Below are 23,137 nucleotides of genomic sequence, written 5' to 3' on the forward strand. Positions count from 1 at the left end.
TCCATATTATTCCTCTTATTTGCATTTTTACAGTTTTTGCCCTCTCTGTTGATCTCTGTTCTGTTGTGTTTTTGCTGTATTTGCTTTGTCTGTCACAGCACTTTGTAAACATTTGTTTTTAAAGGTGCTATATAAATTAAGATATTATTATTAAGTGCTCTCACAGTGTAAAATCCTAATCCACATTAAAGTGAATTCAATGGTAGTCTAATCTGTGAGTGTGAGTATGTTCATGTCTGCTGAGCTGTTACGACATGCTCTTCCTAGTGTGTTTTTAACCAAAGGCCTGTCTGCATGCCATTTTAACAGCCTACATACTTCCACTTCTCTGCTGGCTAGTCTGTGTGCATGTGTGATTGTGCGATACCAGTATGGGTTGGGTTACAAACACACACACAGCTCTATGGGGAGGAAACCTGTTAGACAAGCTGCTTTGGAGCAGTCTTGTTTTGTTTCCTTATCTGCAGGGTGATCTTCCTCACTGCTGATGTGGGAAGACAGGATCAGCCTGTTGAGGAGAACTGCTGCTTGACCCCTAACCCTTGAGAGACATCAAACCTATGTCCCCAAATTCTAGAGTTTGGTCTAAATCAGTTGCAAAACAGGAAGATTGTACAGGAAGTGCTGTCTGCTACAGATGTGAACTCGTTCAGTTTGACAAATGGTTTTAAGCAGTTTTGAGAGATAGATCATAAATAATGGCTCTTTAACACATCCAGCTTCAAATTCCCAAAGCTCTAAGGAAAGGACACAGCTCACTCTTCCTCTCTGCTGGCCTATCAAATAACACGTCATTAGTTCCACATCTGACAGAACACACATGCTTAACATCTGTCAGTGATAGACCATAAATAATTACAGGCAAATGCAAATCATGGAGGAACTTTTGGGAGTGACATGGAAATGTAAATAAAACCACAGGAAGACGTTCCCTTGCATAACTTCTGTCAGGTGCACAGAGGGGGAACTGCTATTAACTAAAAGAAGGTGTGGCAATGGACTTTACATTCATCAGCTGACGTCATTTTCAGAAATGGTTTGTGTCATACAGGTTGATAGAGCCTAGATGTTACAGAAATAGCTCACTGTTTTGCTACGTAAAGGGCGTATGACATCAAGTTTTTGAACCTGCAGCACTTACACGATCAGGACAGATGCTTAACTTACTATTGATGAGAGATGAGATTCAACTTTATTGTCATTACACATATACAAGTATAGAGTAACGAAATGAGGTTTGGCATCTCACCAGAAGTGCAAATAAGCAGAAAGTGCAAAAATCTGTGCTATGTACAAGTAATTACAAAATTTACAGATGTAGACTAAAAAAAGTGAATTATTGGGTATATATGTCTGGATTAATGGGATGATATAAATATAAATAAATGCTATAAATATAAGTATATTTTTAGGATTATAATATACAGATTAAGGTGCAGTGAGCATGCTATACTAGTTTACAGATAATATATAGAATATGGACATATTGTACAGGTCGATAACTTACTGAGGTGATATGAACATACTATAATACAATAATACAGGTGGAGTACATTGATGAATAATACAATAACTACCGTTAGCTTAGCTAGGTGGTGAGCATTTTAAATACAATAAACTGATTGCTAAAAGATAATTATTATAGTAAATTGTTTGCTAAGAGATGATAATAATGACAAGCACTTACCTGCCAACAAAATTTTCCAAGACTGAGCTTTTCCCAGCACTCTGTCCTCCAACCACAGCAATCTGAGGAAGGTCTAAATTGCAACTTTGGCCAATGGAGCTGAAAGCGTCTTGAAGCTTGTTGATCAGGGGAATCAGGTCTTCCATGCCCCGGTTCCCCATGGCTTCGTTAGCTCAGAGAGCCCCTTCAACACAGCGCAAACCAGAAGCTAACGCTAGCTTAGCAGCAAGGTGCTCTCGTGTTACTCTGAAGTGTTGACTTCCGCCGCTTCAACACCTCGGGCTTTTATGCTCTCCGTCAACACTTGTGCGGTTGCCCGTTATTAAGTTCACACTACTATCATTTCGTGTTCTCTTTAGAGCTTAAGCTAAACACTCAGTCAGCCGTATCGGACGGAAAACTCGCAAAACAAAACTTCCTCTACACGAACACCATCCGGTCCGGGTAGACGACATCCGATCGAAACCGGCGAAAATAGACCCGCCTCTTGTCTACAGAAAAACAGGTTTGCTATTGGCTACTTTTGCTGCCTATCAATCCATCTCATACTCTGATTGGCTATCTAAAAGGTGTGTTCTCGTCTTTGATTGGTCAAACCGATTATCAGTTTGAGCTCCTCACGTCACATGTTGACTGCAACATGGCTGCCACCATAGAGTGTGGAGCTGGTTCAGAAAACAACATGTCCTTACAGAAAGCTGTGTGTGCAGCGTCTCCCCTCTCTCTGAGAATAGTTGCTGAATGTCCAGTAACTAAAGCAAGAGCTTGTGACTTAATACTGCCACACTGTGCGGTCAGTACCCCTGTTTTCATGCCTGTCGGTACCCAGGGGACTCTGAAGGGAATCACTGTGGATCAGCTGGAGGGTCTGGGATGTCAGATTTGTCTTGGAAACACTTACCATCTAGGAATGAGACCGGTAGGCAACACTGTAACATAAATACTATACAAATTCTGCTTTTCACATGAATACATGGACTTTGATTAGGCTGTAAAGAAAGCACGATAACTTTTCTTCTTTCCAACTCAACATGCCCACAGGGACCCGAGTTAATCGAAAAAGCGAATGGCTTGCATGGGTTTATGAACTGGAAGAGGAATCTTTTAACTGTGAGTATATGTTTTCTCAATTAATCAATATACTAGGCAACCATGGAGTTGAATGCATGGGATGGTGTTTTGTATTCAGATAATTTTAAGAGGTAAGTGACGAGATTTTGTTGGAATCTTTCCTCTGTTTACAGGACAGCGGGGGGTTTCAGATGGTGTCCCTTGTTGAACTCTCAGAAGTCACTGAGGAAGGGGTCAAGTTTAAGTCCCCCTACGATGGCAAAGAGATCCTCCTAAGTCCTGAGAAATCCATCAGCATACAGAACAGTCTAGGTCAGAATGTAGTGAAATACTTTTGAATCAGAATTAAGATCCAAAGACTTGGAGCTTCACCTAAATTGTGACTTAAAGACAGCTTCTCTGTGGTTTACTTTCAGGGTCTGACATCATGATGCAGCTGGATGATGTGGTCAGTAGTACTGTGACAGGACCTCGGGTGGAGGAAGCTATGCACAGATCAATTCGCTGGCTTGACCGCTGCATAGCAGCCAATAAAAATCCAGACAAACAGAATCTGTTTGCCATCATCCAGGGAGGACTAAATGCAGAGCTGCGCAAAGCCTGTCTAGATGGTAAAAACAACATCCTACTTTGTCTGGTTCCTTTGTCCCTCCCTATCTACTGTCATTTCAGCACCTGGTTAATGTCATGTGTTTTCTTTAATTTATAGAACAGTTTTAAAAGGGTTTTACAAATCAGTAAAATGAGGAATTATATGTGAAGTTTACAGATGATGTGGAGGTTTACTACCTTGAAAGCTTGTGTAAAGTTTTAAAATGTGACAAATCTAGGGCTGGACGATAAGGCCTATAAATAAAACCAAAGATTTTTTCACACCACACTCGATTTACAGTTTAAGTCGATTTCTTTCTTCTAAAAAAACAAAACAAAACGACTAAGAACAAGTTTTGGTCTCATTTAATCAGTCAAAAGAAACTAAAGCAAACCTGAATTTCCCTTCAAGAATTAATAAAATGTACAGCACAAGTACAAATGAGGCAGAGCAATTTCAGCAAAATACTTGTGCCACCCTGTAGTAAGTAAATAAGGGGGGAGTATTTTGGCCCAAGGGAAGCGGCAGAGAAAGTTTTCGAGAAAAATCTTGATTTAAATACTATTTATCAATTTAATTGATGTATCGCCCAGCCCTACAAGGAATGAAGAAATACAACACATTCACCAAAGTTAAAGTGTAAATACTGTGCAGAGATACGGGCAAAGCCAAGACAATAAGTAGACACATTTTAAAATCAGGTTTTATTGTGAATGCAGCCAGTTTTCAAATGTTTAACAGTGATAAGGACTTTCAAGGTGTTTTCAAGTATCTCATCCCCTCTTTTTAGAGATGACTAAACGCGATGTTCCTGGTTTTGCGATCGGCGGCCTGAGTGGAGGAGAGGAGAAAGATGACTTCTGGCGGATGGTCACACTAAGCACTGACCACCTACCTCGTGAAAAGCCTCGCTACCTCATGGGTGTGGGGTATGTTTTCCCACATGCCAAAGATGATTGATGAGAACTCTCTGGTTTTAGAATTGACTACTGAACATCGGGGTTGTTCTTCATGTGCTGCAGGTATGCCGTGGACTTGGTGGTGTGTGTAGCTCTGGGATGTGATATGTTTGACTGCGTATTTCCTACCCGCACTGCAGTAAGCTCCTTTCACCTCACACACTTGATTGCATTCTAAGCCGTGTGTCTGATATCATTGTGTCTCTGAACATTGTGTTTTCCTCAATCAGAGGTTTGGCTCTGCCTTGGTGCCTTGGGGATCCCTCCAGGTAAAACAAAAGCAGTATGCAAAGGACTTGGGGCCAATAGACCCAGACTGCCAGTGTCCCACCTGCAAGAGGTAAGTTAAGATAAAAAACAGTGAGCCTGGAGGTCAATGTAGTTTCCAAGAAGAGCCAATAAAGATGTTTTTACCCAGCAAGCTTATCCCTTATTTCTGATCTAACAGAGGGGAATGCCTGGCATAAACCAATCAATGTGATTTAGATATTTCAATATGTAATTGGCAGATTTTGCTGCAGTTGAGTGCCAGTGTATGAGCCTGCTGTTTAAGTTGTACCTTATTGCAAAACTCTATCACTGTAAAAGGTTATAAGTATTATTACACTTCTCTGTTCCAGACACAGTCGGGCTTACCTTCATGCTCTTTTTAAGAGTGACACCGCAGCCATGCATCACATCACCATCCACAACATCGCCTACCAGGTCAGTATTAGAAATGTCAAGATACAGTTTACCTGAAATAACAAAAGCATTGAACTGCTCGACAGAGTATATTCACTGAAAGCGATCTCAGAAGTAACTAGAGCAGAATAACAGGTTTTAAGAGTTTTCGATGCACTCCTTTTAACGTCCACTATTGTTAAACAAAAGTAGAATTTATCCTGAATAAACCTGTGTGAAATGGTAAATGCCGCCGCCGATGAAGCAGCGGGAGCAATTCAGGGTTAAGTGCCTTGCTCTAGGATACATCGGACATGTTGCTGCTGGAGCTGGGGATTGAATCCTCGACCATCTGGTTGACCTTCGAACTGAGCCACAGCCGCCTTTCATTATGCAAGCTGGCATGGCCACCAAGATCAAAAACTACACAAAAAAACCCCTGGTCACCTGGACATTCAGTGTTGAATCGAAAAGATGTAAATGACTCAGACAACTTTATTTATCCCAGACCGACGTACATTGAGACAAAGCCAGATGAAATCACTGTTAAATCAAGATAAACCGTCAGCACAGCTAATACCCTTTGAAAAACCTGAAGCCAAATACAGATTAAATAAATAAATTTTCTTACCTTTAATTCTAAAGACTTAGATTTTTCACATTATTATTTGATGTCTTTCTTATTAACATTAAAGGAGCAGTTCATTACTTTTCTCTTCAATATTGGCATATAAAAATAAACCTGTCGCATGTTACATCATTTATTTCAGAGGCAAATTGCTCAAACAAATCAGTCAATCAACCATTGTTTGTATTGCGCCAATTCATAACAAATGTTTTCTCGAGACGCTTTTCAAAGAGCAGGTAAAATACCTTACTCTTTGTTATGTTACAATAGAAAAATGGGATGGGGGAGATGGGATGAGATGCAGGAGGGCTTTCTCCTTTGTATTCCTCCTGTTGTCCACACTTCCTTTGCCGCTGAGGTGGAGGTCAGAGCAGGCCGTGCATGAATGAGGACGGCGGTGTTGTTAATGCGACATAAAGCACTACACCACACAAATTCTCGCCCCATTTCTTGGACAGTGTGTTGTTGTACGCTGTACCACAAACTTGCTTTGCCACTCTGGCATTATCAAAACAATAACCACCTCAGTTTGTGACAGATACGTCCTATAACATTATGTTCTTGTTAATGAAGTAAGACACATCATTTCTGATTATTCAACATAGTAGTTTAATGATGCCTTGTCCCATTTATCCACGCTCGCATGGAGCTTTGGTTTTCGGTCTGCTGAGCAGTCTCTCTACCACTTTGATCCCCAGTGAAATGCAATGACTTATTTCATGTGTGTGCAACATTTACATGTTAACCTATATGATGGTCAAAATTAGCGTGTTAACATTTTAACTGTAAACTCTAAACATAGTGATCTCCACTCTCTAAAAGTTGGAGAGGTCAATTACACTTTATTTCTCTGATTTAAAAAAAAAAACATTTCTCTTTGCAGCTCAACCTGATGCGCTCTGTGAGACAGAGCATTGTGGAGGGTCGTTTCCCTGACTTTATACGGGCTTTCATGAAGCGGATGTTTCCCTCTCGGGACCAGTACCCCGGCTGGGCTGTGGATGCTCTCGCCTCCGTCAACATTACTTTGGAATAGAGCCAGGAAGGCAAATGTCTGCTCTAAATGGAGATCATGTCACAGACTGGAAGATTTTAAATATTTTTTTAAAACTTTTTTTTTAATGTATGCTCATTTTCTACTATTTGTTTACATTTGTAAATGCGTTTTCCACTTTTGTTTGCTAAGAGGAGAATGTCTGTTGAACTATGGAGCCGGATTGTCTTTTGCATCAACCCTGCTCTTCTTACCCTGTGCAGATTGTCCTCCGAGAACACATTATGATAATGTGAGACTGAATGGGGTTCAAATGAGGTTTGAATCACATGAACTGTCTCTTCTGATATGCTCAGACACTTTTTTGTTGTTACCATGGCTACCCAGCTTGGCCCACCCACTTGAAATGAAATGTTTTGCCTTCCTGACAACCTCTTTGTAACATGTTGTGCCTTAGGGTGTCACAGAATAATTTTCCCCCCCCAAAGGCACAAGATTAATAAATGTATTTGTATGCTGGCGTTTTAACCTATATTGAAACATACTATTATTTATCAGTCAGCTGTTTCAAGGGATGAATGGATCTAGCTCACTGCTGATTGGGTGCTCGTGTAATTTTGACCACAAGAGGGCAAAATAGACAAAACTACAGTCCGACTGTAGAACTGGATTAAACAGTACGCTGTCTGAGTTTAAACTATAGTTCAGTTTCTATGGAGGTCAAATAGTCTATGTAAAGACGGCAACAATTACACAAAGATTAGGTGCAAGAGGTGAAACATCAGTTGACACAAAAACATATTTTAATTCACAGTCAGCCCACATCTAAATAGGAACAAAAATCATTACTCTTATTATTAATATCCTATTTTTCTCATCAGTTCAGCTGACAGTAATCTTTGACCCCCTGCTAGAGGGTTTTGTGTGGAGCTTACAGAGGTGCTGCAGCTTTATCCAGGCTCAGTTGTGGGTGATTAATATTAATATTGTGTGAGTTAATTTGCATAACACCTGTTGTCTGTGGCTTTGAGTCAACAGTCCCTCTTAAGCACCATGGTTGAATTTCATTATGCTTTTGCTCTAACCACGGGCACTACAGGATTTAACCTGTGACATATAATGAGTGGCAGCTTGCTAATATTGAGAGACATTGTTCGGTGCACAGTAAGAGCTGGTTACAGGTGCTTTGATGAGTTACAGTAACTACAACATTTAAAGGGAGAATTATGCTGTGATGATATGAGGTTCATGGTGACATTTTGTGTTTTTATTTTATACAGCCCACATTTAGAGGAACTTAAAAGTTTTTAAGCCATGTGATGATTGTGTTTTGACTTAAAACTATTAGAGAATTGTGGCTCCTACATTCTCTCAAGGAAAGGTTGTTTTATTTTCTGGCATATCTTCAGTGTTGACTGTGTTGTTTGGTTATATTTAGTGTGTGCTTGGTGAGAGAACAGCTTTCAGAACTCAGTTGGCAAGCGTGCACTACATAAATTGGACGTGGTCTCGTGTCCTTTTCAGCAAAGATCATTCCCAGCATGTTCCTCTTTAGCAGGCTCTAAGAATCTTAAACTACATGAAAGTGAATAGGACCAAACCAGATCTTCATTCAAAAAATATAAGTCTCGTTTCAACTCACAACTGCCTTGCGTGCAGTATATGTGCAAGTCTTATTTCATTCAATCTTTTAGAGAATCGTATATTGTGCCCCTGATATGGCGCGGTTCTGTTGGGCTCTTATTGTAAAATATACATTTGTTTCTGCACTTTCTGCTTTGTAGTTATTCCTGATATGAGGAGTAGGCTACTTTAGTCCCCATCGGTTGGTGACATATTGGCAGCCAGTGCGTCCATGCGTAGCTCAGGCAGGGAGGATGCTGGTGCTGAGAGAGACAACCAGTTGCTTCCCAGCAGTCACAGGGAAAGTGGAGCCTCCCCAACGCACCGAAGGATGAACATCCTCGACCTGTTGCCTCTGCGAGAAGAAAACTAGAGCTGTATTGTGAGGGTGTCAAGGAAAAGAAGTTGATTTTTTTTTCTGTTTTGGAGGGAGGTCGTAGACGATGCAATGAGGTGTATCAATGTTTTCGTTTTTTATCTACGTTCTAAATAGCCGAAGGAAGAGCAGCGGAGCTAGTTTTGGGAGGTCTACCTTCTCTGCGTGGAGGTACATTTATCGGTGAAATCTTTCTCTGTCTCGGGGTTCGGAGGAGGAGAAGCATGGTCGAATTGGAGAAGGAGGTGCTCCCGCTGCCCCCACGGTACCGGTTCCGAGACCTGTTGCTCGGGGACTGGCAGACCGACGACAGGTAAGGATGCAGCTGCTTGCATCGTTTACGCACGGCGCACTGAATCCGTTCCGCAACTGTGCGCCATGAGAGCATCATTGCACCTCGTCTTAAAAGTACTTATTTGTTCTGCGTTGCACTGTCTCTCTGTGATCTTGTTGATCCAAGTGCATGAATGTGTTGGACTATTTTACTGCCAGCTTTGCACTCGTTGCCATGGATGCCGCAACAGGTTTACTCTGTCCGGTGTGCTAACACTAGCCTACAGAAGTACCAAAAGCAACATTAGAACGTATGAGATTTTATTTAAAAAGATGTCATTCAAAATTTCATTTCATGCATTTCCAATAAGTCTGAATTATGCCCTGAAATCCTCTTAGTAAAATCAACCAGGGAGGAAATTAAGAATGAGTAAGTAAGATGGATGTTTTAATTTCCTATTCGTGACATAATTCCTTCAATTTATAAAGAACCATTTGCCAACTGACCAGGAAATTTCAAGTGTGTGCTTTGGCAATTAACCTTTGCCTACACTCCATTTGCAGGGTAATAGATTTGTTGTGCTGTATGGTATGCATAGCTCAATCTGGCTATTTCATCATGCTGTCTAATAGAAAACTTTAACCTCTATTTCACGCATGGCGTCTTTTGTTGCCAGGTGAAAATGAGGATCAAAAATCTTGGTGGACCTTACTTAATTTTTCCAATCTGATACTAAATTTCATTTAAAAAGAGATCAATAGAAGTGTACTTATTGACAGGAATTACTGCTGCATGCTACCTTATCTGCATGTCATGTAATTGTAATGAATTGTACCATTATACTGTGTATCTGAATTCTCAGGGATTTTTTTATTTTTTTTACACAGCTGAGTCCAGAATTGGCCTGCTCACTCTGGTGGTGCTCTTCTGGCCCTCTGTAATTTGTCAGTTATTGCCCAAGGACTAATGTCTCTGAACCAAGATGCAGTTTGACCACAGTCACCTGATTAAAGGGGGTTCAGTGACAGAGGGTTGCTGCTTCTTTCTGGGATGGAACAAAATGAGTCCTTTACATCCCTGGCACCTGATCTTCTCAAAGAGGCAATGGAAAAAAAAAAAAAAAAAGCAATTGACAAAAACATGGATGAGTCTGGTGACTAAAAAAATGCAGAAACAGAATGTGTGTATAGTTATAATGTGGTTTATAAACCCATTAGTTCGGAGAGATAAAGAGGACCATGAATCTGCTCTGATACCCTCTTAACATGAATGAGTGATTTCAGGGATATCCTGCTGTCGATCACTCTAAGGGCTCCAGCAGGCTCTGAGACTCAAATATAACTTTGTGGGGGCTGTGAATGTGTTGCTTTGATTTTATCGTATAGCACTGAGCAGGAGAGTCCAGTGCACATTCTATCTGTCTAATATCCTAATAATGAGCATTCATCTAGCAAAGACATTTCGTCCTCTGTATCTCGTGGATGCATCTTGACATTCCGAGGGAGAAAGGGTGCAATTGAAGGGTGAAGTTGTTGATCTCTGTGCCCAGAGAATAATAAATGGACTGATTAGACAAAAAAAAGAAACGATTTGATTGATAGACAGAGGGCTTAATTACATCAAACAGATTGTCTGCCATGGTCTTTTAATCAAAGAGAAGTCATCATCCCAAAGAATCTGCACAGATTGCGCCTTACAGTATTACTACAACCAAGAACCCCCCCTCCCCCCCGCCCCACAAAAAAAAAAACACTCGCTAATCCAAATGTCAATATGTGCATGCATGACGTATCTCCTTGACACATATGGTCGCACTTTGCTCTGCGAAAAACTTCACTGAGCCCAATAATGCCTTTTCTGTCACATTCTGTGGGCCCTCTCCCTCTCCTCTCCTCTCCTCTCCTCCTCTCCTCTCCTCTCCTCTTGGTGTCTGTGTGTGCGTTTGTCCATATGTGGCCCTCTTTTGACATCTTACTTTTGATTGAAGTGGCTCCAATATCGTGCTTTTCCCGATGTTCAAGAGCTCTCCTGTAACTGACTGGAATACATTTTTGCTGTAGCTGTTGAAAGCCTCTCAGGTGAGGCAATTTTCAGCCCAGCTGTTTAAAGATGGGAAATTATTTAATAATTTATTTCCCCAACCGAGGGATCTCCTGTCCTCTTGATTATACTATTATTATCTGAAGAGCCTCTTTCTTTGCACTATAATGTTTGCATTATTGTGTTGACCTGTGTTAAGGGGTGCTGCGGTAGAAATTGAGTTTCCAGGTCCACTCATAAATGTTCAAAACTTTCATTCAACTGCCTTGTTTTTCAACAAGTAGTGGAAAAAAAAAGTATAAAAACTGCAAACATAATAGAGTGCTTCTGTGACAATCATTGGCTGTATCTATTTTATGTTAAATTGCAACAAACATAAATTAGATTTGGCTTAGTTTTCCCCGTACAACAGAAAACTAGTTAAATTCCCAGTCAGAATTTAAATGTTAAAATGTAAAGCAGAAAGTTTGTTTACGATCACAAAAGTGCTTTATTTTCAATTCATAACATTACAGAGTTGCACACAGAGGTATTGCATGTCAACAGGCAAATCAGGCAACTGCTAGGGGGACCAGGCTGCTACGAGGCAAGGATTTTCTCAACTTAAAACCACAGCAGAAGCTCAAAATGTGCAAATTTTGCAATGACAGTTGATAATAGGAAACCTCCCTAATCAGGCCCCATCTGACATTGCCCTGCTTAGCATCTCATGTATTACTCCTGTGAAAAACAAAGTGTCAGTGAAAAGCACTGAGGTAGAAATGAAGAGGAATTATCTGTCTGGGAGTGAAAAAAAAGAAAGAGGAAGAGCATCGGGACACTGGTAGATATAATAGTGGTTGGAGGGGCCCCCAATCAATTTTTACCTAGGGCCCCAACAGACTGTAGAATCACCACTGGTTGCATGCTCCTCTTACAGCTCAGCCTTAAATCGTGTATTCTGTCTTTTCTCAAAGGCTTTGCAGATAAAATCTGCCGCACAAAAAGGTTCCTCTTCTAAAGCACAACACAGGTTTTTCAAAATCATTTAACCAGAAGAAATCAACATTAATGGAGGGCATTTTTCTAGAAAGTACATCCCTTATGTCATCAAAGATGGGACAGTAAAACAGAAAATGAATCTTGTTCAGTCTTCCTCTGGTGGGCATTAAAACTGCTGGTCTCTAAAGCTAAAGGTACAGTTCCTGAACATAACTCTGCACAGAGCAGATCTTTGTCTTTTGGTTAGATTAAACTTAAATAGGCCTCTTCACTGTAAATTTATGAGACAATAACTTTGTAGCTTTAGTTTACACCATATATCAACAGACAATTGATCTCTGTACATAACCATTTTACTCTTAATCTCCTGAGTAACCTGTTAATAAAATACAGATTTCAACTCATTTGCCCAGTCATGACAACACAAGTATGCCAGATAAAGATCTGTTTAGTGAGTCTCTGATCAGACATCCTCATGAGTCTATATATTCCATAATGGCAACACATACAACATTCATTCTGCAGTGAGTCAGAGGCTTCTGTTCAGAGGAAATGCCTTATTACTGAACAGGAGCCACGGTTGTTGTCTGAAGTAAATGTAATAATGAGCTCTGAAGTAGATGACTTCTTTTGATAGTTGTTGATATGAGCAGCCATCTTTGAATCTATGTAATCCACAGCCTGTAAAAGGTGTAAACTAGGCTGTCTTTTTTATTATCTTACACACACACATGAGCATGTCCGCTCATTGCAGAGCAGTAGTCCTTTCACTCAGAGCATTGTCAAAACAGCCTTTAAAAAAACAAACAAATCAGAGCAGCACTCCGTTTGTATTTCTAATGTGTTAGAAGTGAAATGAAATACAAAAAAGTCTCCACTGCTCCACAATAGAAAAGCCCCAGCGGAAGCTTCCCTCAGAGTCCAGGATTATCATACAAATGACTGCCTTTTGTCCTTAGAACAATCTTTTATTGGCTCTCGCCTCCACATTTTCCCTCACTCAATCTTTGTCTGAGTCTACTCTCCACCATTGTTTCCACCAATACTCCCACTCCCTTAGCTTCCCCCTTAATTCCTCCTGTCAAGCCTTAATCTTGTTGGGCCCATGTAGAGCATGATCCATCAATATTGTCAATATGCATACCAGATTTGCCGAAACTTCACTTTAGAGGTGCGTGCTGAAGTCCTTAAATGAGCCTTTCAGTGTTTTTGGAAGTTCAATAAGACACATTAGAAAAGCTGATAGCGCACTGCAGATTTATTATGTATGATGTCTGTAGAGCTAAGGGAATGAAGGAGGGCTCTTAGCAATACAGACAGCCTGCAATATCAGAAAAAAAGGTGACCTTCTCAGCTTCCAGGCTGGGTGAGAGAAAAGGGGTGATGGGGGGTGCCAACCTCATGGCATGTTCTCACAGCCGCATAATGTGGCTGGTAAACAGGTACAGTGAAGTTGCCTTTGAAACACATAGTCGCCAGTGGCAATTAACCTGACTCTGCGTCTGAGTTCCTGGGGAAGCTGAAAGCCTGTCGTGAGGAAGGCTAATGAAGATAAAAGACAGTGAGAAAAAACCTTTAAAACTATAACATGCTAATTAATATAGGCGAAGGGCAAAGGTTGCCAGAAGGCCTGGAGTGAACATCAGATTGTATAGAACAAATGAAGGTGCATTATGGGAGGATGGAAGGCTCACATACTGTACTATATAGTCTGGGTATGATCCTGCTGAAAAGAATATTGTGCACAAAGTGCGAGCTGAACATGAGTTGCCTGCTCTCGTTGTAAAATGGTCGTGTACAGAGAAGGCATATAACCTGAAGGCAAAGTGAGAAACACTTCAGTTTGCTCAAACGATCAGAGCTTATTACATTGATTCCTTATTTCTTACCCAGGCAACTCCTGCATCCTCTGGCTATAGGTGTAGATTATATCAATGATATATACAGTAAAAGGTACAGACACATATTGGATGTGTGGAAGTTTTCATTTTAATTTTTCTCAATAGCCCGAGGCTGTAAAGAGAACACAGTCCAGTTGTGTTTCCTGGACATCATCACGTTATGCCACCACTAAACTATATATTGAATTTCCTAACCAGCCTTTGGATACATACACACTGTCATCACTTAAGAACCTTCCTGCTGTGCATACTAACACAGCCACGGGGCTGACTAGCATGTGTCTGAACACTTCTGGGTTGTAGCAGTGTTCAATGTGGCTGAAAGGCCTTATGTTATCAGAGTGTGTGCAGGGAGCTGCTGTGCCATGCTGTTGTGCAGGATCACAAACCCCTATTCCCAAACGGTGTTAGCCTAATACACAGCAGGGTTTTCAAATCCATGCAGCCGCGCAAACAGCAGGAGGGTCCGATGAGATGATTCCTCTCATGTTTCACTCCTTTAGCGACGGACATGTCATTGAAGACGACTTTGAAACAGATTGATATCTCCAGATTTGATCAATTGTTAACGTCTGCACACATCTGAGGCTAATTAAAACTGAAGGGACGGATAGAATATCATCAGATGGCTTTTGATAGAGATGCGCATCAAAGCCATATTTTGTTTCACGCTAGAGGGAAGGATGGAGGGGAGGGCGTTGTGGGCTAATCATGGACCTATATAGTGTGTGTTTTGTGTGTGTGTGTGTGTGTGTGTGTGTGTGTGTGTGTGTGAATCCAACATTAGGATCACGAGCTGAAATACAGTTGTGTCCTGCTCTTCTATCAGGTTAACAAAGGGAACGATGAATGTGTCGACAGATCCTCCCAGAAGCAATAAAAAGTGAATTATGGGTTTCAGGAAAGGATGAGGCAACCCTGGTTTACATCAGGAAGCAAGGAGGTGGAGAAATGGTTGGGGCATTTCCGCCGATGATGTATGGAAAGTTTGAATCCATGGGAACTCATGGATGGTTCAGGAAATGGCTCTGAGTACAGGCTGCGGTGCACACTTACTAACCGTCATTATACTGTGGGGTACATTGCACATCTCTCATACATGATGACTGTCGTCTCTCTGCTCCGCTCTGCTAAAGCTAGTGGGGTGTAGAGAGGTCGCTAAAGGAGACATATGTATACATATCACATCTCCCTGCAGAGTAAATTGGTCCTTGCATGGACTTCTTGACTTTTACACCAATGAAAAGATCAGCAAAGAGTGGACTCTTCAAAGGTCTTAGTCATCATTAGGTTATTATGGAAGTACCCACTTGTTTCATTGAAGTGTTCGAATCAATTTCACAGCAGCAATGAGAGGTATTAAAAAAAAAAAAATGACATTCATTTCAACCCACTCTCCAGCCAGCATGAACTTGTATATTGTCAGTTCTTAAAAGAGAAAATGTGCCTTTTTCAAACCCGAGATAGATCTCTCTGAAGCAGGAGTGTGTTCACACATTCTCATTTTGCATTCATGTTTTTCATTTTTCTCCTCCACCTGCCATTAACTCCGTCTAATGTGTGTTATTGTTGTGTATCTGGGTCAGGGACAAGCTGTCCTGTCGGCCATTGGTCAGATCAAGTGGAGTACACCTTGCCTCTGTGAGAGCTGTTAGAGCAGCCCCATGGTGATGTTCAATTTACTTGCCTCTTGTTATCCTATTGAATTTCTCCTGCCCTCATTTGTAGTCTGCGTATATTATTGTTGTGAATCATTTTCTGCTTTTGCTGTTTATTTTTTCATTCCCTAAGCCGTGGCCTCTTTTCTCAGAGAATAATCCATACATCAATGCTTTAAGGCCATCTGTATTTCTAATAGCTATTCATGTTTTTGTTCAATGAATATGATCAACTTGTTAATAAAAGAACATTCAATGTCTATTCATTATTTTTGCAGTTATATATTTACTCATCCTTGTGTCTAAAGCTTTATAAAAATAAACATCAGGAGCGTTATTGTCCTCAGTGGTCCAAGAGGCAGCCAAACCTCTATCTGAATTTGTTTCTGTATATGTGATTGATTTTTCTCTATACTTGTTGGCATTGAGTTTCATCACATCTCTGCTCCCACAGCATGTAGCGGTATGCATTTTTACATGTATTTATTAACAAATGCATGATTCAATTAAGGATTTACATTTCTCTTGGTTTTAATTATAGCAGAGTTACCCACAGTAGCACAGACCTTTCTGCAAGGCATATCTTTAACTTGTTTTTTTCTCTACTCCCTGGTATGCCGCCTATTTCTGAGTAGTGTGTGGAGACTGTGATGAGCCGATGCTGTACTGTTGTGCACATATAGATTTGGGTTTCTTTAGTCCCTTCTACTGTGTCATTAGATGGCCAGTGCTGTGTCATTATGGAGCACAGGCATGGGTGGAAGCAGCAGGAGAACAATGTTCATCTCTCTGTCTTTCTCTCACAGAGATCCTCCTCCGCATGTCCCCCTCTGTCTTTCTGTCCGTCTGTTTGGGTCGTTTTAACTGTCTGTATTTTTGTCTGCCCTCTCTCTCTCTCTCTCTCTCTCTCTCTCTCTTGCTCTCTGTCACACTTCAACTCTCAAAGTGTACATGCAAATGCTGAAATGCAAATTCTGTCCCCAGGCTCAGGTTTGAAATGTTATGCCATGCCCCCTTTTATTCATGTTGCATTATTTCCAGCTGTTACAGCTGCTGTATTTGCTTTATTAAAGCCCATGTGTACATGTTGTATGCCGACACTGAATGATTGTTCTGCTAACCTATATATAACAAAAAGGAGTCAAGCAGAGAGAAAGAGATGGCACCTCTTGGGGGCCTTTCCCACGTTGTGAATTTTGCACAGCGCACTGAAATGGTTGTTCCTTAATCCAGCAACATATTTTCCATGCTCCAGTGTCCCAAAGCAGTTTCTGTCAACAATAATCTAATCATTTATTTTGCCTGTAAATTTTGGAGAGCCTTGAGGGGCTATGCTGCTATCACCCCTAAAGGCGCCATCGTGATGTGTGTCTTTTGTTTTGAAAGAACGCTCTTCATGAGTTTAATGTGTTTTTCTCCCCCGTCCTCCCCTTAGATTAGAGATCCAGACTCTCAATTTATCCAACAGCTCTACCCTTTATAGGGCTATATTTCCACTTTACTTTTCATCCTCTGTTGTACACACAATTGGAAAAGCTCTCGTTAAGAAGGACCCATCAAGGGCAGAATAACCTCTGAAAGGATCCTTCTCCTTTGTGGTAGCTTCTTCTGACAGAGTTTGAGGAGGCTTTCAACACTTTGATTTATGACGAAACACACAAATGGTTGAATTTAGGAACATAATGTCAACTTTAGTTTCTTTGGATAATAAAAAAAAACAGCAATAAAAAAACTGGAGATTTTGCCAAGGATAGAAAAACAATTTCATAGTCAGTCAGGGGTGCAGTGCCAGATGGATATGGTTGTAAAAGACGTCATGTTGGGAAAGCAAACACAAAAGTTTGGTTTGCAAAGAGGATGATAATGCAAAAACCTGCCTCTTAGCAGCTCTTAAAATGACACGCAGACTGTATAAGAAAAGGTAAATTGCCATTGAAGTGACAGCTAGCTGCAACCGTCTGTCATCAGAGCAGCTTCACATAACTTTAAGACTTTATATAAATGAAGCAATTCAGTTTTAAAAATCCAGATGGTAAAAGTTAGCAAACCTTCACCTTTTTTTAAGTTTTATTTTTGACTCTTTTGACTTTATTAGATAGGAGAGCCGAAGAGAGACAGTAGATAAATATTGAGAGGAGACAGTGGGGGATGACATTAAGAAAAGACCAGAGGTTCTGACCCAAGGCTGCTTCGAAGATGACCGTGGCCTCGGTACATGGGTTGGCAACATAACCACTAAGCCATCCAGTGCCACAACCATCTTCTTTTTGTGCCGTAAACATGTTTATATCTGCTGCAGAGCTTTTAATATTGCATACAGATCCAGTCTCAAGCGGCCCTACCTCCACTGCTACATAAGCTTCACTTAAAGTTTTCAACATTTTAAACCAATTATTATCACTCCAACTTTGATTACACTTTAAAAGAAATTATCTCTGAAAAACACAGTTGGGTTTTTTTTTTTTTTATAAAATAATAACAACTCAATTCATTTGCATTTATTTTTTTCTACTTCCAAACTCTGATTATTCTTCATGGGGATTATAGTATTTCTATGGAAACTGGTCAATATCCCCTTCCCTTTAGTGCTATCAAGGAAGTGACTGTTTGATGTCTTTGTGTGTGAAATTACTCAATGCAGTCACAGGGTCGATTAATTAAGTGCAACTCATCACACATGTACACACACACACACATCTATACAAACACAATCTTTATTTGCTTTTCCCCTGCAGTCTAAGTCTGAAAAATACTGCCGGGTGCCCATTCTCTTCAGTAATTCCTCCAAAATAATTTTCTAATCAAATCTTGCAGTCACACACCGCTGTGCTTTTGTGTTCTCTGGGAGCTCTGTGTGTATCTGCATGTTCTTCTGTTTTCCATCATGCTTGCAGAAGCCGTATTGTAAGCAGGCTGTTCTGTGCGAAACGAGCCGTCAACAAGCTGCAGCGAGCTATCGGCTTCAATGGCTGAACACACTTCACAAGTATGTGTTTGCTCACATCTGCTCATGAGGGAAGGAGGGGGAAGACAACGAATCCCACGTTGCTATAGCAACAAAGAGGAAACTTACCCCCCATCCCCCCAAATGTTGCTGGGAAAGTGTGCCGTTGGTTTTTGATGTGTATGTGTGTGTGTCTGACCATGTGGGGTGCTGGTAAAGCGTCACTCTGGAACCCTGGGAAGACGCCCCCCTCCTCCAAGACAAACACACACACACACACACACACACACACACACTCTTCTCTTCCTGCAGACAGGAGAATAGATTGCAGTGTTCTGCCTCTCTTTCATCAGTCTGTGTGTTGTGAGGAGACCACCGGCGAGAAAGGCCCGGCGTTTTCATCCACGACCTGAGTCATCCACTTTTCCCTCCATAGGATGAAAGGAGAGCTACTGAGAATCCTCCCCTGAGGTGGTCAGACAGGAAATACAGTCACCCCTAGCCCGTCTGGCAGTCTGTGCACATGTAAGAGGTGTCTGAAGAGGCTTTCTTTGTCATTTCCATCATGTCTCTCCATGTGGGTCCATGTCAGATGGGCGTGTGTATGGTCTAATAACCCTAATGACCGCGATGCATGCCTGTATTTTAGGCCTGTGTTTGTACAGTAACTGCGTATGTGTTGGTGTGTGCGTCCCTCTAACGGGAGGGTGCCAGAATAGAAAGGCAGAAAGAGCAGTAATTATGGCCTCCCATGTTCTGCAGAAACATCAGAGGGAAGTAATTTGTTGCTCTATATTTAATCAGTGGAGATAACGAGACTGACTGCAGCTGTCTGCCTATGGGCAGGAGGACAAGCATGATCACCATTTCCTCCAAAAACCCATTAGTCTTTAATGCAGCCAGATTTAGTATCTTATTTCCATACTTTTCATGGTTCAAATACTCATTATCACTATTTTTTACCTGCAATTTGTCCAATTGTCCAACTGTTGTTTACCTCCTCTTCCACGTTTCCTCTACCAGGCCTCCACTTGTTTCCTCAATTCTCTCCTCTGACTCCAAAAAGAAGTGTATCATCTCTTCAATCACCTGCAGCGCCTCCTCTTCCTCTTATATTTCCCTTGCACTCTGCGTATTTCTTCATCTCTTGTTGTCTCTGCCTGTGTTTCCGTCTCTCTCTTAGGGTGCAGGTAGAGTTCTATGTGAATGAGAATACTTTCAAGGAGCGCCTCAAGCTGTTCTTCATCAAAAACCAAAGATCCAGTGAGTTGCCTTTGTTTGGGATCACATTGTCTGTGCTTGTAATGAGCTGGGTGAATTTCCTGTCTGCTGCGTATTTTCTTACCACTTCAGTTCTCCTTGTTTTCTGATTGAGGAGCCTTGCTTTGTTTTAGTGTGTGTCATTCTTGCCCTGTGTTTCATCACCTTTTTTTTGTCCATGTTTTGTGACTGTGATAGCTGTGTAGCAATTTTTATCAATTGTCGACTCATGGATATCATTCTTTTTGTTTATTCCTCCTGCGTGCATGAAGGTATAAAATAAAGCATTTGTTATTGAAGCTTAACTCAGGTAGAATCATGTGCATGAGTCAGGTCTGTCTTGTACTTTAGATATAAACAAATAATTAAAGCCTAAATTCATTTTTATTTATGCTGCTAATGATAGCACACTGTACTTGTAATATAAACTGAAGTTTGAAGCTCATAAAATTGCTTTTCAGCAGGCAAGGTCAAATAATGCATAGACTTTGTATTATACAAAGCAAAGTCCCAGTCCAACATTGACCGACAATATCTGATTACTGTTGTACTTGTGATTTTTTCCCCCATAAAATCTTTATTTGTATCTTAGGTAATTTTCTTAATATTTAATAAGTCATACTTGAAAAGTAGTATAAACATTGTATTGATATTTAAAATAAAAATGGTTTCTTTAGAAACTCAGCTTCTGTTGTTCGTTTAGTATCGATTTGTTCCTTTTGTGTTGCAGGTCTGCGAGTGCGAATGTTTAACTTTGCTCTGAAAGTACTGAGCTGCCTCCTCTACATTGTCAGAGTCTTGTTGGACAACCCGCAAGAGGAGAGACTCAGCTGGTGAGGGAAATGTTGATTACATGATCTTAATGAGGCTAACTAAAGTCTCTGTGACTGTGCAGACCCGATAGCAGAAAGGAGAGCAACAGGTCAATAGATGAGATAACGGTGTGTGTGTGTATAGAGTATCCTGAGGGGGATGACGCTTTGAGCACATAGTGGGGTGGAGATGTAATCAGGAGAATGAACTGATATTTGGACTGAGCTGAGGGTCAGTCCAGTTTTAGAGAGTGATGCTTGGCAAGAAGTCACTCTCATTGTTTCTTTGGGTTTTTTTTCCCTGGCAGTGTGAGTGGAGTGAATTGCACCCGACAAAACACATCATCCCGCCCCTTGAGTGAGTTTGACTGGTAAGTAGGCTATGTGTGTGTCTCATAGCTCCACCCTGTAGGAAGGGCATTGAAACTGCACCACCTGAAGGAAAAGCATCCCTAACACTGCCCACACTGGTCGGAAACGTTGTGTAACCCAATCAATTCAACTTCCCTTAACTGATGCAATTCACAGTGCTGATATTGAGCATTTTAGATCCACATTCATTTGTCACGATCCAACTGCATGGATTACCTGTCAACATAATATGTATGAAGTGCCTGTGCAGCCTAATCAACAGCGATCTAGTGGAGATAAAGCATGTAATATACAACAGCAGAGAAAAGGAGAGGAACTAGGAAGTATATGTGGACCTGAGGCGATGCTGTGCCTCCTGCTCAGGGACCTATTGATCTAATGGTGGCTGGTGACTCTGGCTAAGCTCTGGCTCCACATGAATAAGGAGCCTGACAGAGAGAGCTCTGGAAGGGGATGGGCTGCCTCCTGCTCCAGGCATCAGACTCAGGAGCAAAACAGAGCACAGGCAGGCAAGCGGCCATGATAAGCCCCAGGGTGTCTTTTTTTTTTTTTTTTTTTTTTTTAAGAGCCTTTTTCCTCAAATTAAGCCTGTAAATTTCCATTTAACTGTGTGAAAGTAACACTCCTCCTACATTATACACTTTGGCAGCTGTTAACTTTATTTATTTTGTGAACAGCATCATTTCATTTGTGACATCGACTGTGATAATTGTCTTTGTTATGTGGGTAGACATATTTTGCTAATTGTAATGGCCTCTGTCTAATTTGTGTACTATTTTTATTTTATTTTACCACATCTCTGTCCTCTGCTGTCTGTTTTCCTCACTCTGTAGGAAACTGATCATCTGGGTGGATAGACCTCTACCGCTGTGGGCGCTGCAGGTCAGATACATCGGTATACTCCCCTGTGTAAACAAAGTTTGTTTTCACATCTGCACACATGAATGCACTCGCACACAGCCGCACGTCAGAATTTGTGCATTCCTTTCATGAGTTCATTTACATTATTTCAGAACCTCAGATCCATTTCTCTGGCACTACTATTTACACTCACAGTAATGTTACACACACACATAAACGTACACAGTCAGACACCAGACAGTCTCTTGCTTCAGTTAGACCTGTTCCCTTTCAAGCTCAATCACCAGCACGCCTTCTGATTCCACCCACGCTCCACTCTTCCATCTCTGCAACTCCTAATTTCTCTAAGCTCTCCGACTATCCTCACTCCTCTGCGTGTGTCTACTCTCCCTCTGTGTCTGCATCTCTCATTTTCTCTATTACTCTCTCTCTGATTTTTTTTTTGCAGGTGCTTGTGGCTTTCATCAGCTTTTCAGAAACGATGTTGCTAGTGTATCTCAGCTACAAGGTGAGTCACTCGTCATCGCCCCCCAGCGGCGCTATGATGTCAACATGTGTGGCGTGTGTGTGTGTGTGTGACGCACATGTGTGTGATTTGCTCGAGGGTGGTGTTTGTCCACTTTCCTCACCTCTGTGTGTTCATTCGACTAAACTGAAGTTTCCCTTCTCCCCTCAAACTGCCCCTTTGTTCTTTTATTTGGAAAACATCTCAGTGGGGTTTGGGTGTTCATCAGCTCTGTCCTGTCATGAACACATCACAAATACTTCAGGGGAGGCCCCTGTGTTGCTGTTGTGGGAGGCTGATCCATGAATAGGTTGCCCTGCCTTTGATGTACCTGACTCTATAAGCCCATAAAGGGCTCCCTCTGCAGATTACTCTGGAGGCTTGAGGACTTAGCATTTAGAGTTGACTGATTCCTGTGGACATAGCCTCTGCCTATCCACCTACACTAGTGAGGTCAGACATATGCAGGTGGCAGACACATAAAATGGCTATGGTAGCCATCTTCATTGAGCGGCAAAGCCAAGAGGAAATTGAGTAATGCTTCTTCATCTCTTAAAGGCCACAAGGGAGTTATATCATCCCTATACATACAGATCCATTATATCTGAAAATGAAAATGCAGATCAATTTGTCTCCTACTTTCAGCAATCGGGCCTTTTATGTTTACGTCCAAAGGTCACCATGACAATGGAGTTTCCTGACCCCTGTGTGTGTTTTTTTTGTTTCCAGGGCAACGTTTGGGAGCAAGTCTTACGTGTCCCTTTCATTCTGGAGATGATCAGCGCCATTCCCTTCATGATCACTGTAAGTGGACGGATATGCATTGCAGAGCACCGACAGCACTCAAGCCCCACCGTCCTGTCCTCCCTACTTGAATGCACACCACACATTTAATGGCTGCTTCAGAATTGATCTCAGTGAGAGACCCTGTGACAT

At 41.4% G+C, this 23,137-nt stretch overlaps 3 protein-coding genes across 11 annotated transcripts in view; 2 read left to right on the forward strand and 1 right to left on the reverse strand.

Annotated features, from left to right (window-relative positions):
• Nucleotides 1-2,150, reverse strand: part of dnm2a (dynamin 2a) — a 30,747-nt gene extending 28,597 nt beyond the window's left edge. For 4 of the 7 annotated variants that reach the window (XM_061065387.1, XM_061065386.1, XM_061065384.1 and 1 more), the window contains exon 1: nucleotides 1,688-2,150. In XM_061065387.1, coding sequence (XP_060921370.1) covers nucleotides 1,688-1,848 — 161 coding nt within the window. In that variant the 5' untranslated portion in view covers nucleotides 1,849-2,150. The remainder of the gene's footprint in view (nucleotides 1-1,687) is intronic. The other 3 variants (XM_061065390.1, XM_061065388.1, XM_061065389.1) reach the window with 1 other exon arrangement.
• A 141-nt stretch (nucleotides 2,151-2,291) lies between these two features.
• Nucleotides 2,292-6,702, forward strand: qtrt1 (queuine tRNA-ribosyltransferase 1). Its single transcript, XM_061065393.1, has 9 exons — nucleotides 2,292-2,606; nucleotides 2,729-2,797; nucleotides 2,932-3,070; nucleotides 3,175-3,369; nucleotides 4,141-4,279; nucleotides 4,373-4,448; nucleotides 4,540-4,649; nucleotides 4,930-5,014; nucleotides 6,484-6,702. Exons 1-9 carry the CDS (start codon nucleotides 2,328-2,330, stop codon nucleotides 6,634-6,636), a joined length of 1,245 nt encoding a protein of 414 aa, XP_060921376.1. The 5' UTR covers nucleotides 2,292-2,327; the 3' UTR covers nucleotides 6,637-6,702.
• Nucleotides 6,703-7,268: 566 nt separating this feature from the next.
• Nucleotides 7,269-23,137, forward strand: part of LOC132995414 (potassium channel subfamily T member 2) — a 38,288-nt gene continuing 22,419 nt past the window's right edge. For all 3 annotated transcript variants that reach the window (XM_061065381.1, XM_061065383.1, XM_061065382.1), the window contains exons 1-7: nucleotides 7,269-8,906; nucleotides 19,575-19,654; nucleotides 20,382-20,484; nucleotides 20,772-20,834; nucleotides 21,669-21,717; nucleotides 22,145-22,204; nucleotides 22,931-23,005. In XM_061065381.1, coding sequence (XP_060921364.1) covers nucleotides 8,818-8,906; nucleotides 19,575-19,654; nucleotides 20,382-20,484; nucleotides 20,772-20,834; nucleotides 21,669-21,717; nucleotides 22,145-22,204; nucleotides 22,931-23,005 — 519 coding nt within the window. In that variant the 5' untranslated portion in view covers nucleotides 7,269-8,817. The remainder of the gene's footprint in view (nucleotides 8,907-19,574; nucleotides 19,655-20,381; nucleotides 20,485-20,771; nucleotides 20,835-21,668; nucleotides 21,718-22,144; nucleotides 22,205-22,930; nucleotides 23,006-23,137) is intronic.

This window comes from Labrus mixtus, chromosome 20, assembly GCF_963584025.1.
Source record: "Labrus mixtus chromosome 20, fLabMix1.1, whole genome shotgun sequence".
NCBI classification, from domain to species: Eukaryota; Metazoa; Chordata; class Actinopteri; order Labriformes; family Labridae; genus Labrus; species Labrus mixtus.

Coding starts and splice junctions, on each gene's coding strand:
- qtrt1 (XM_061065393.1), top strand. CDS start 2,328: ATGGCTGCCACCATAGAGTGTGGAGCTGGTTCAGAAAACAACATGTCC. Junction 2,798..2,931: donor GGAAGAGGAATCTTTTAACT/GTGAGTATATGT, acceptor CTCTGTTTACAG/GACAGCGGGGGGTTTCAGAT. Junction 4,650..4,929: donor CAGTGTCCCACCTGCAAGAG/GTAAGTTAAGAT, acceptor TCTCTGTTCCAG/ACACAGTCGGGCTTACCTTC.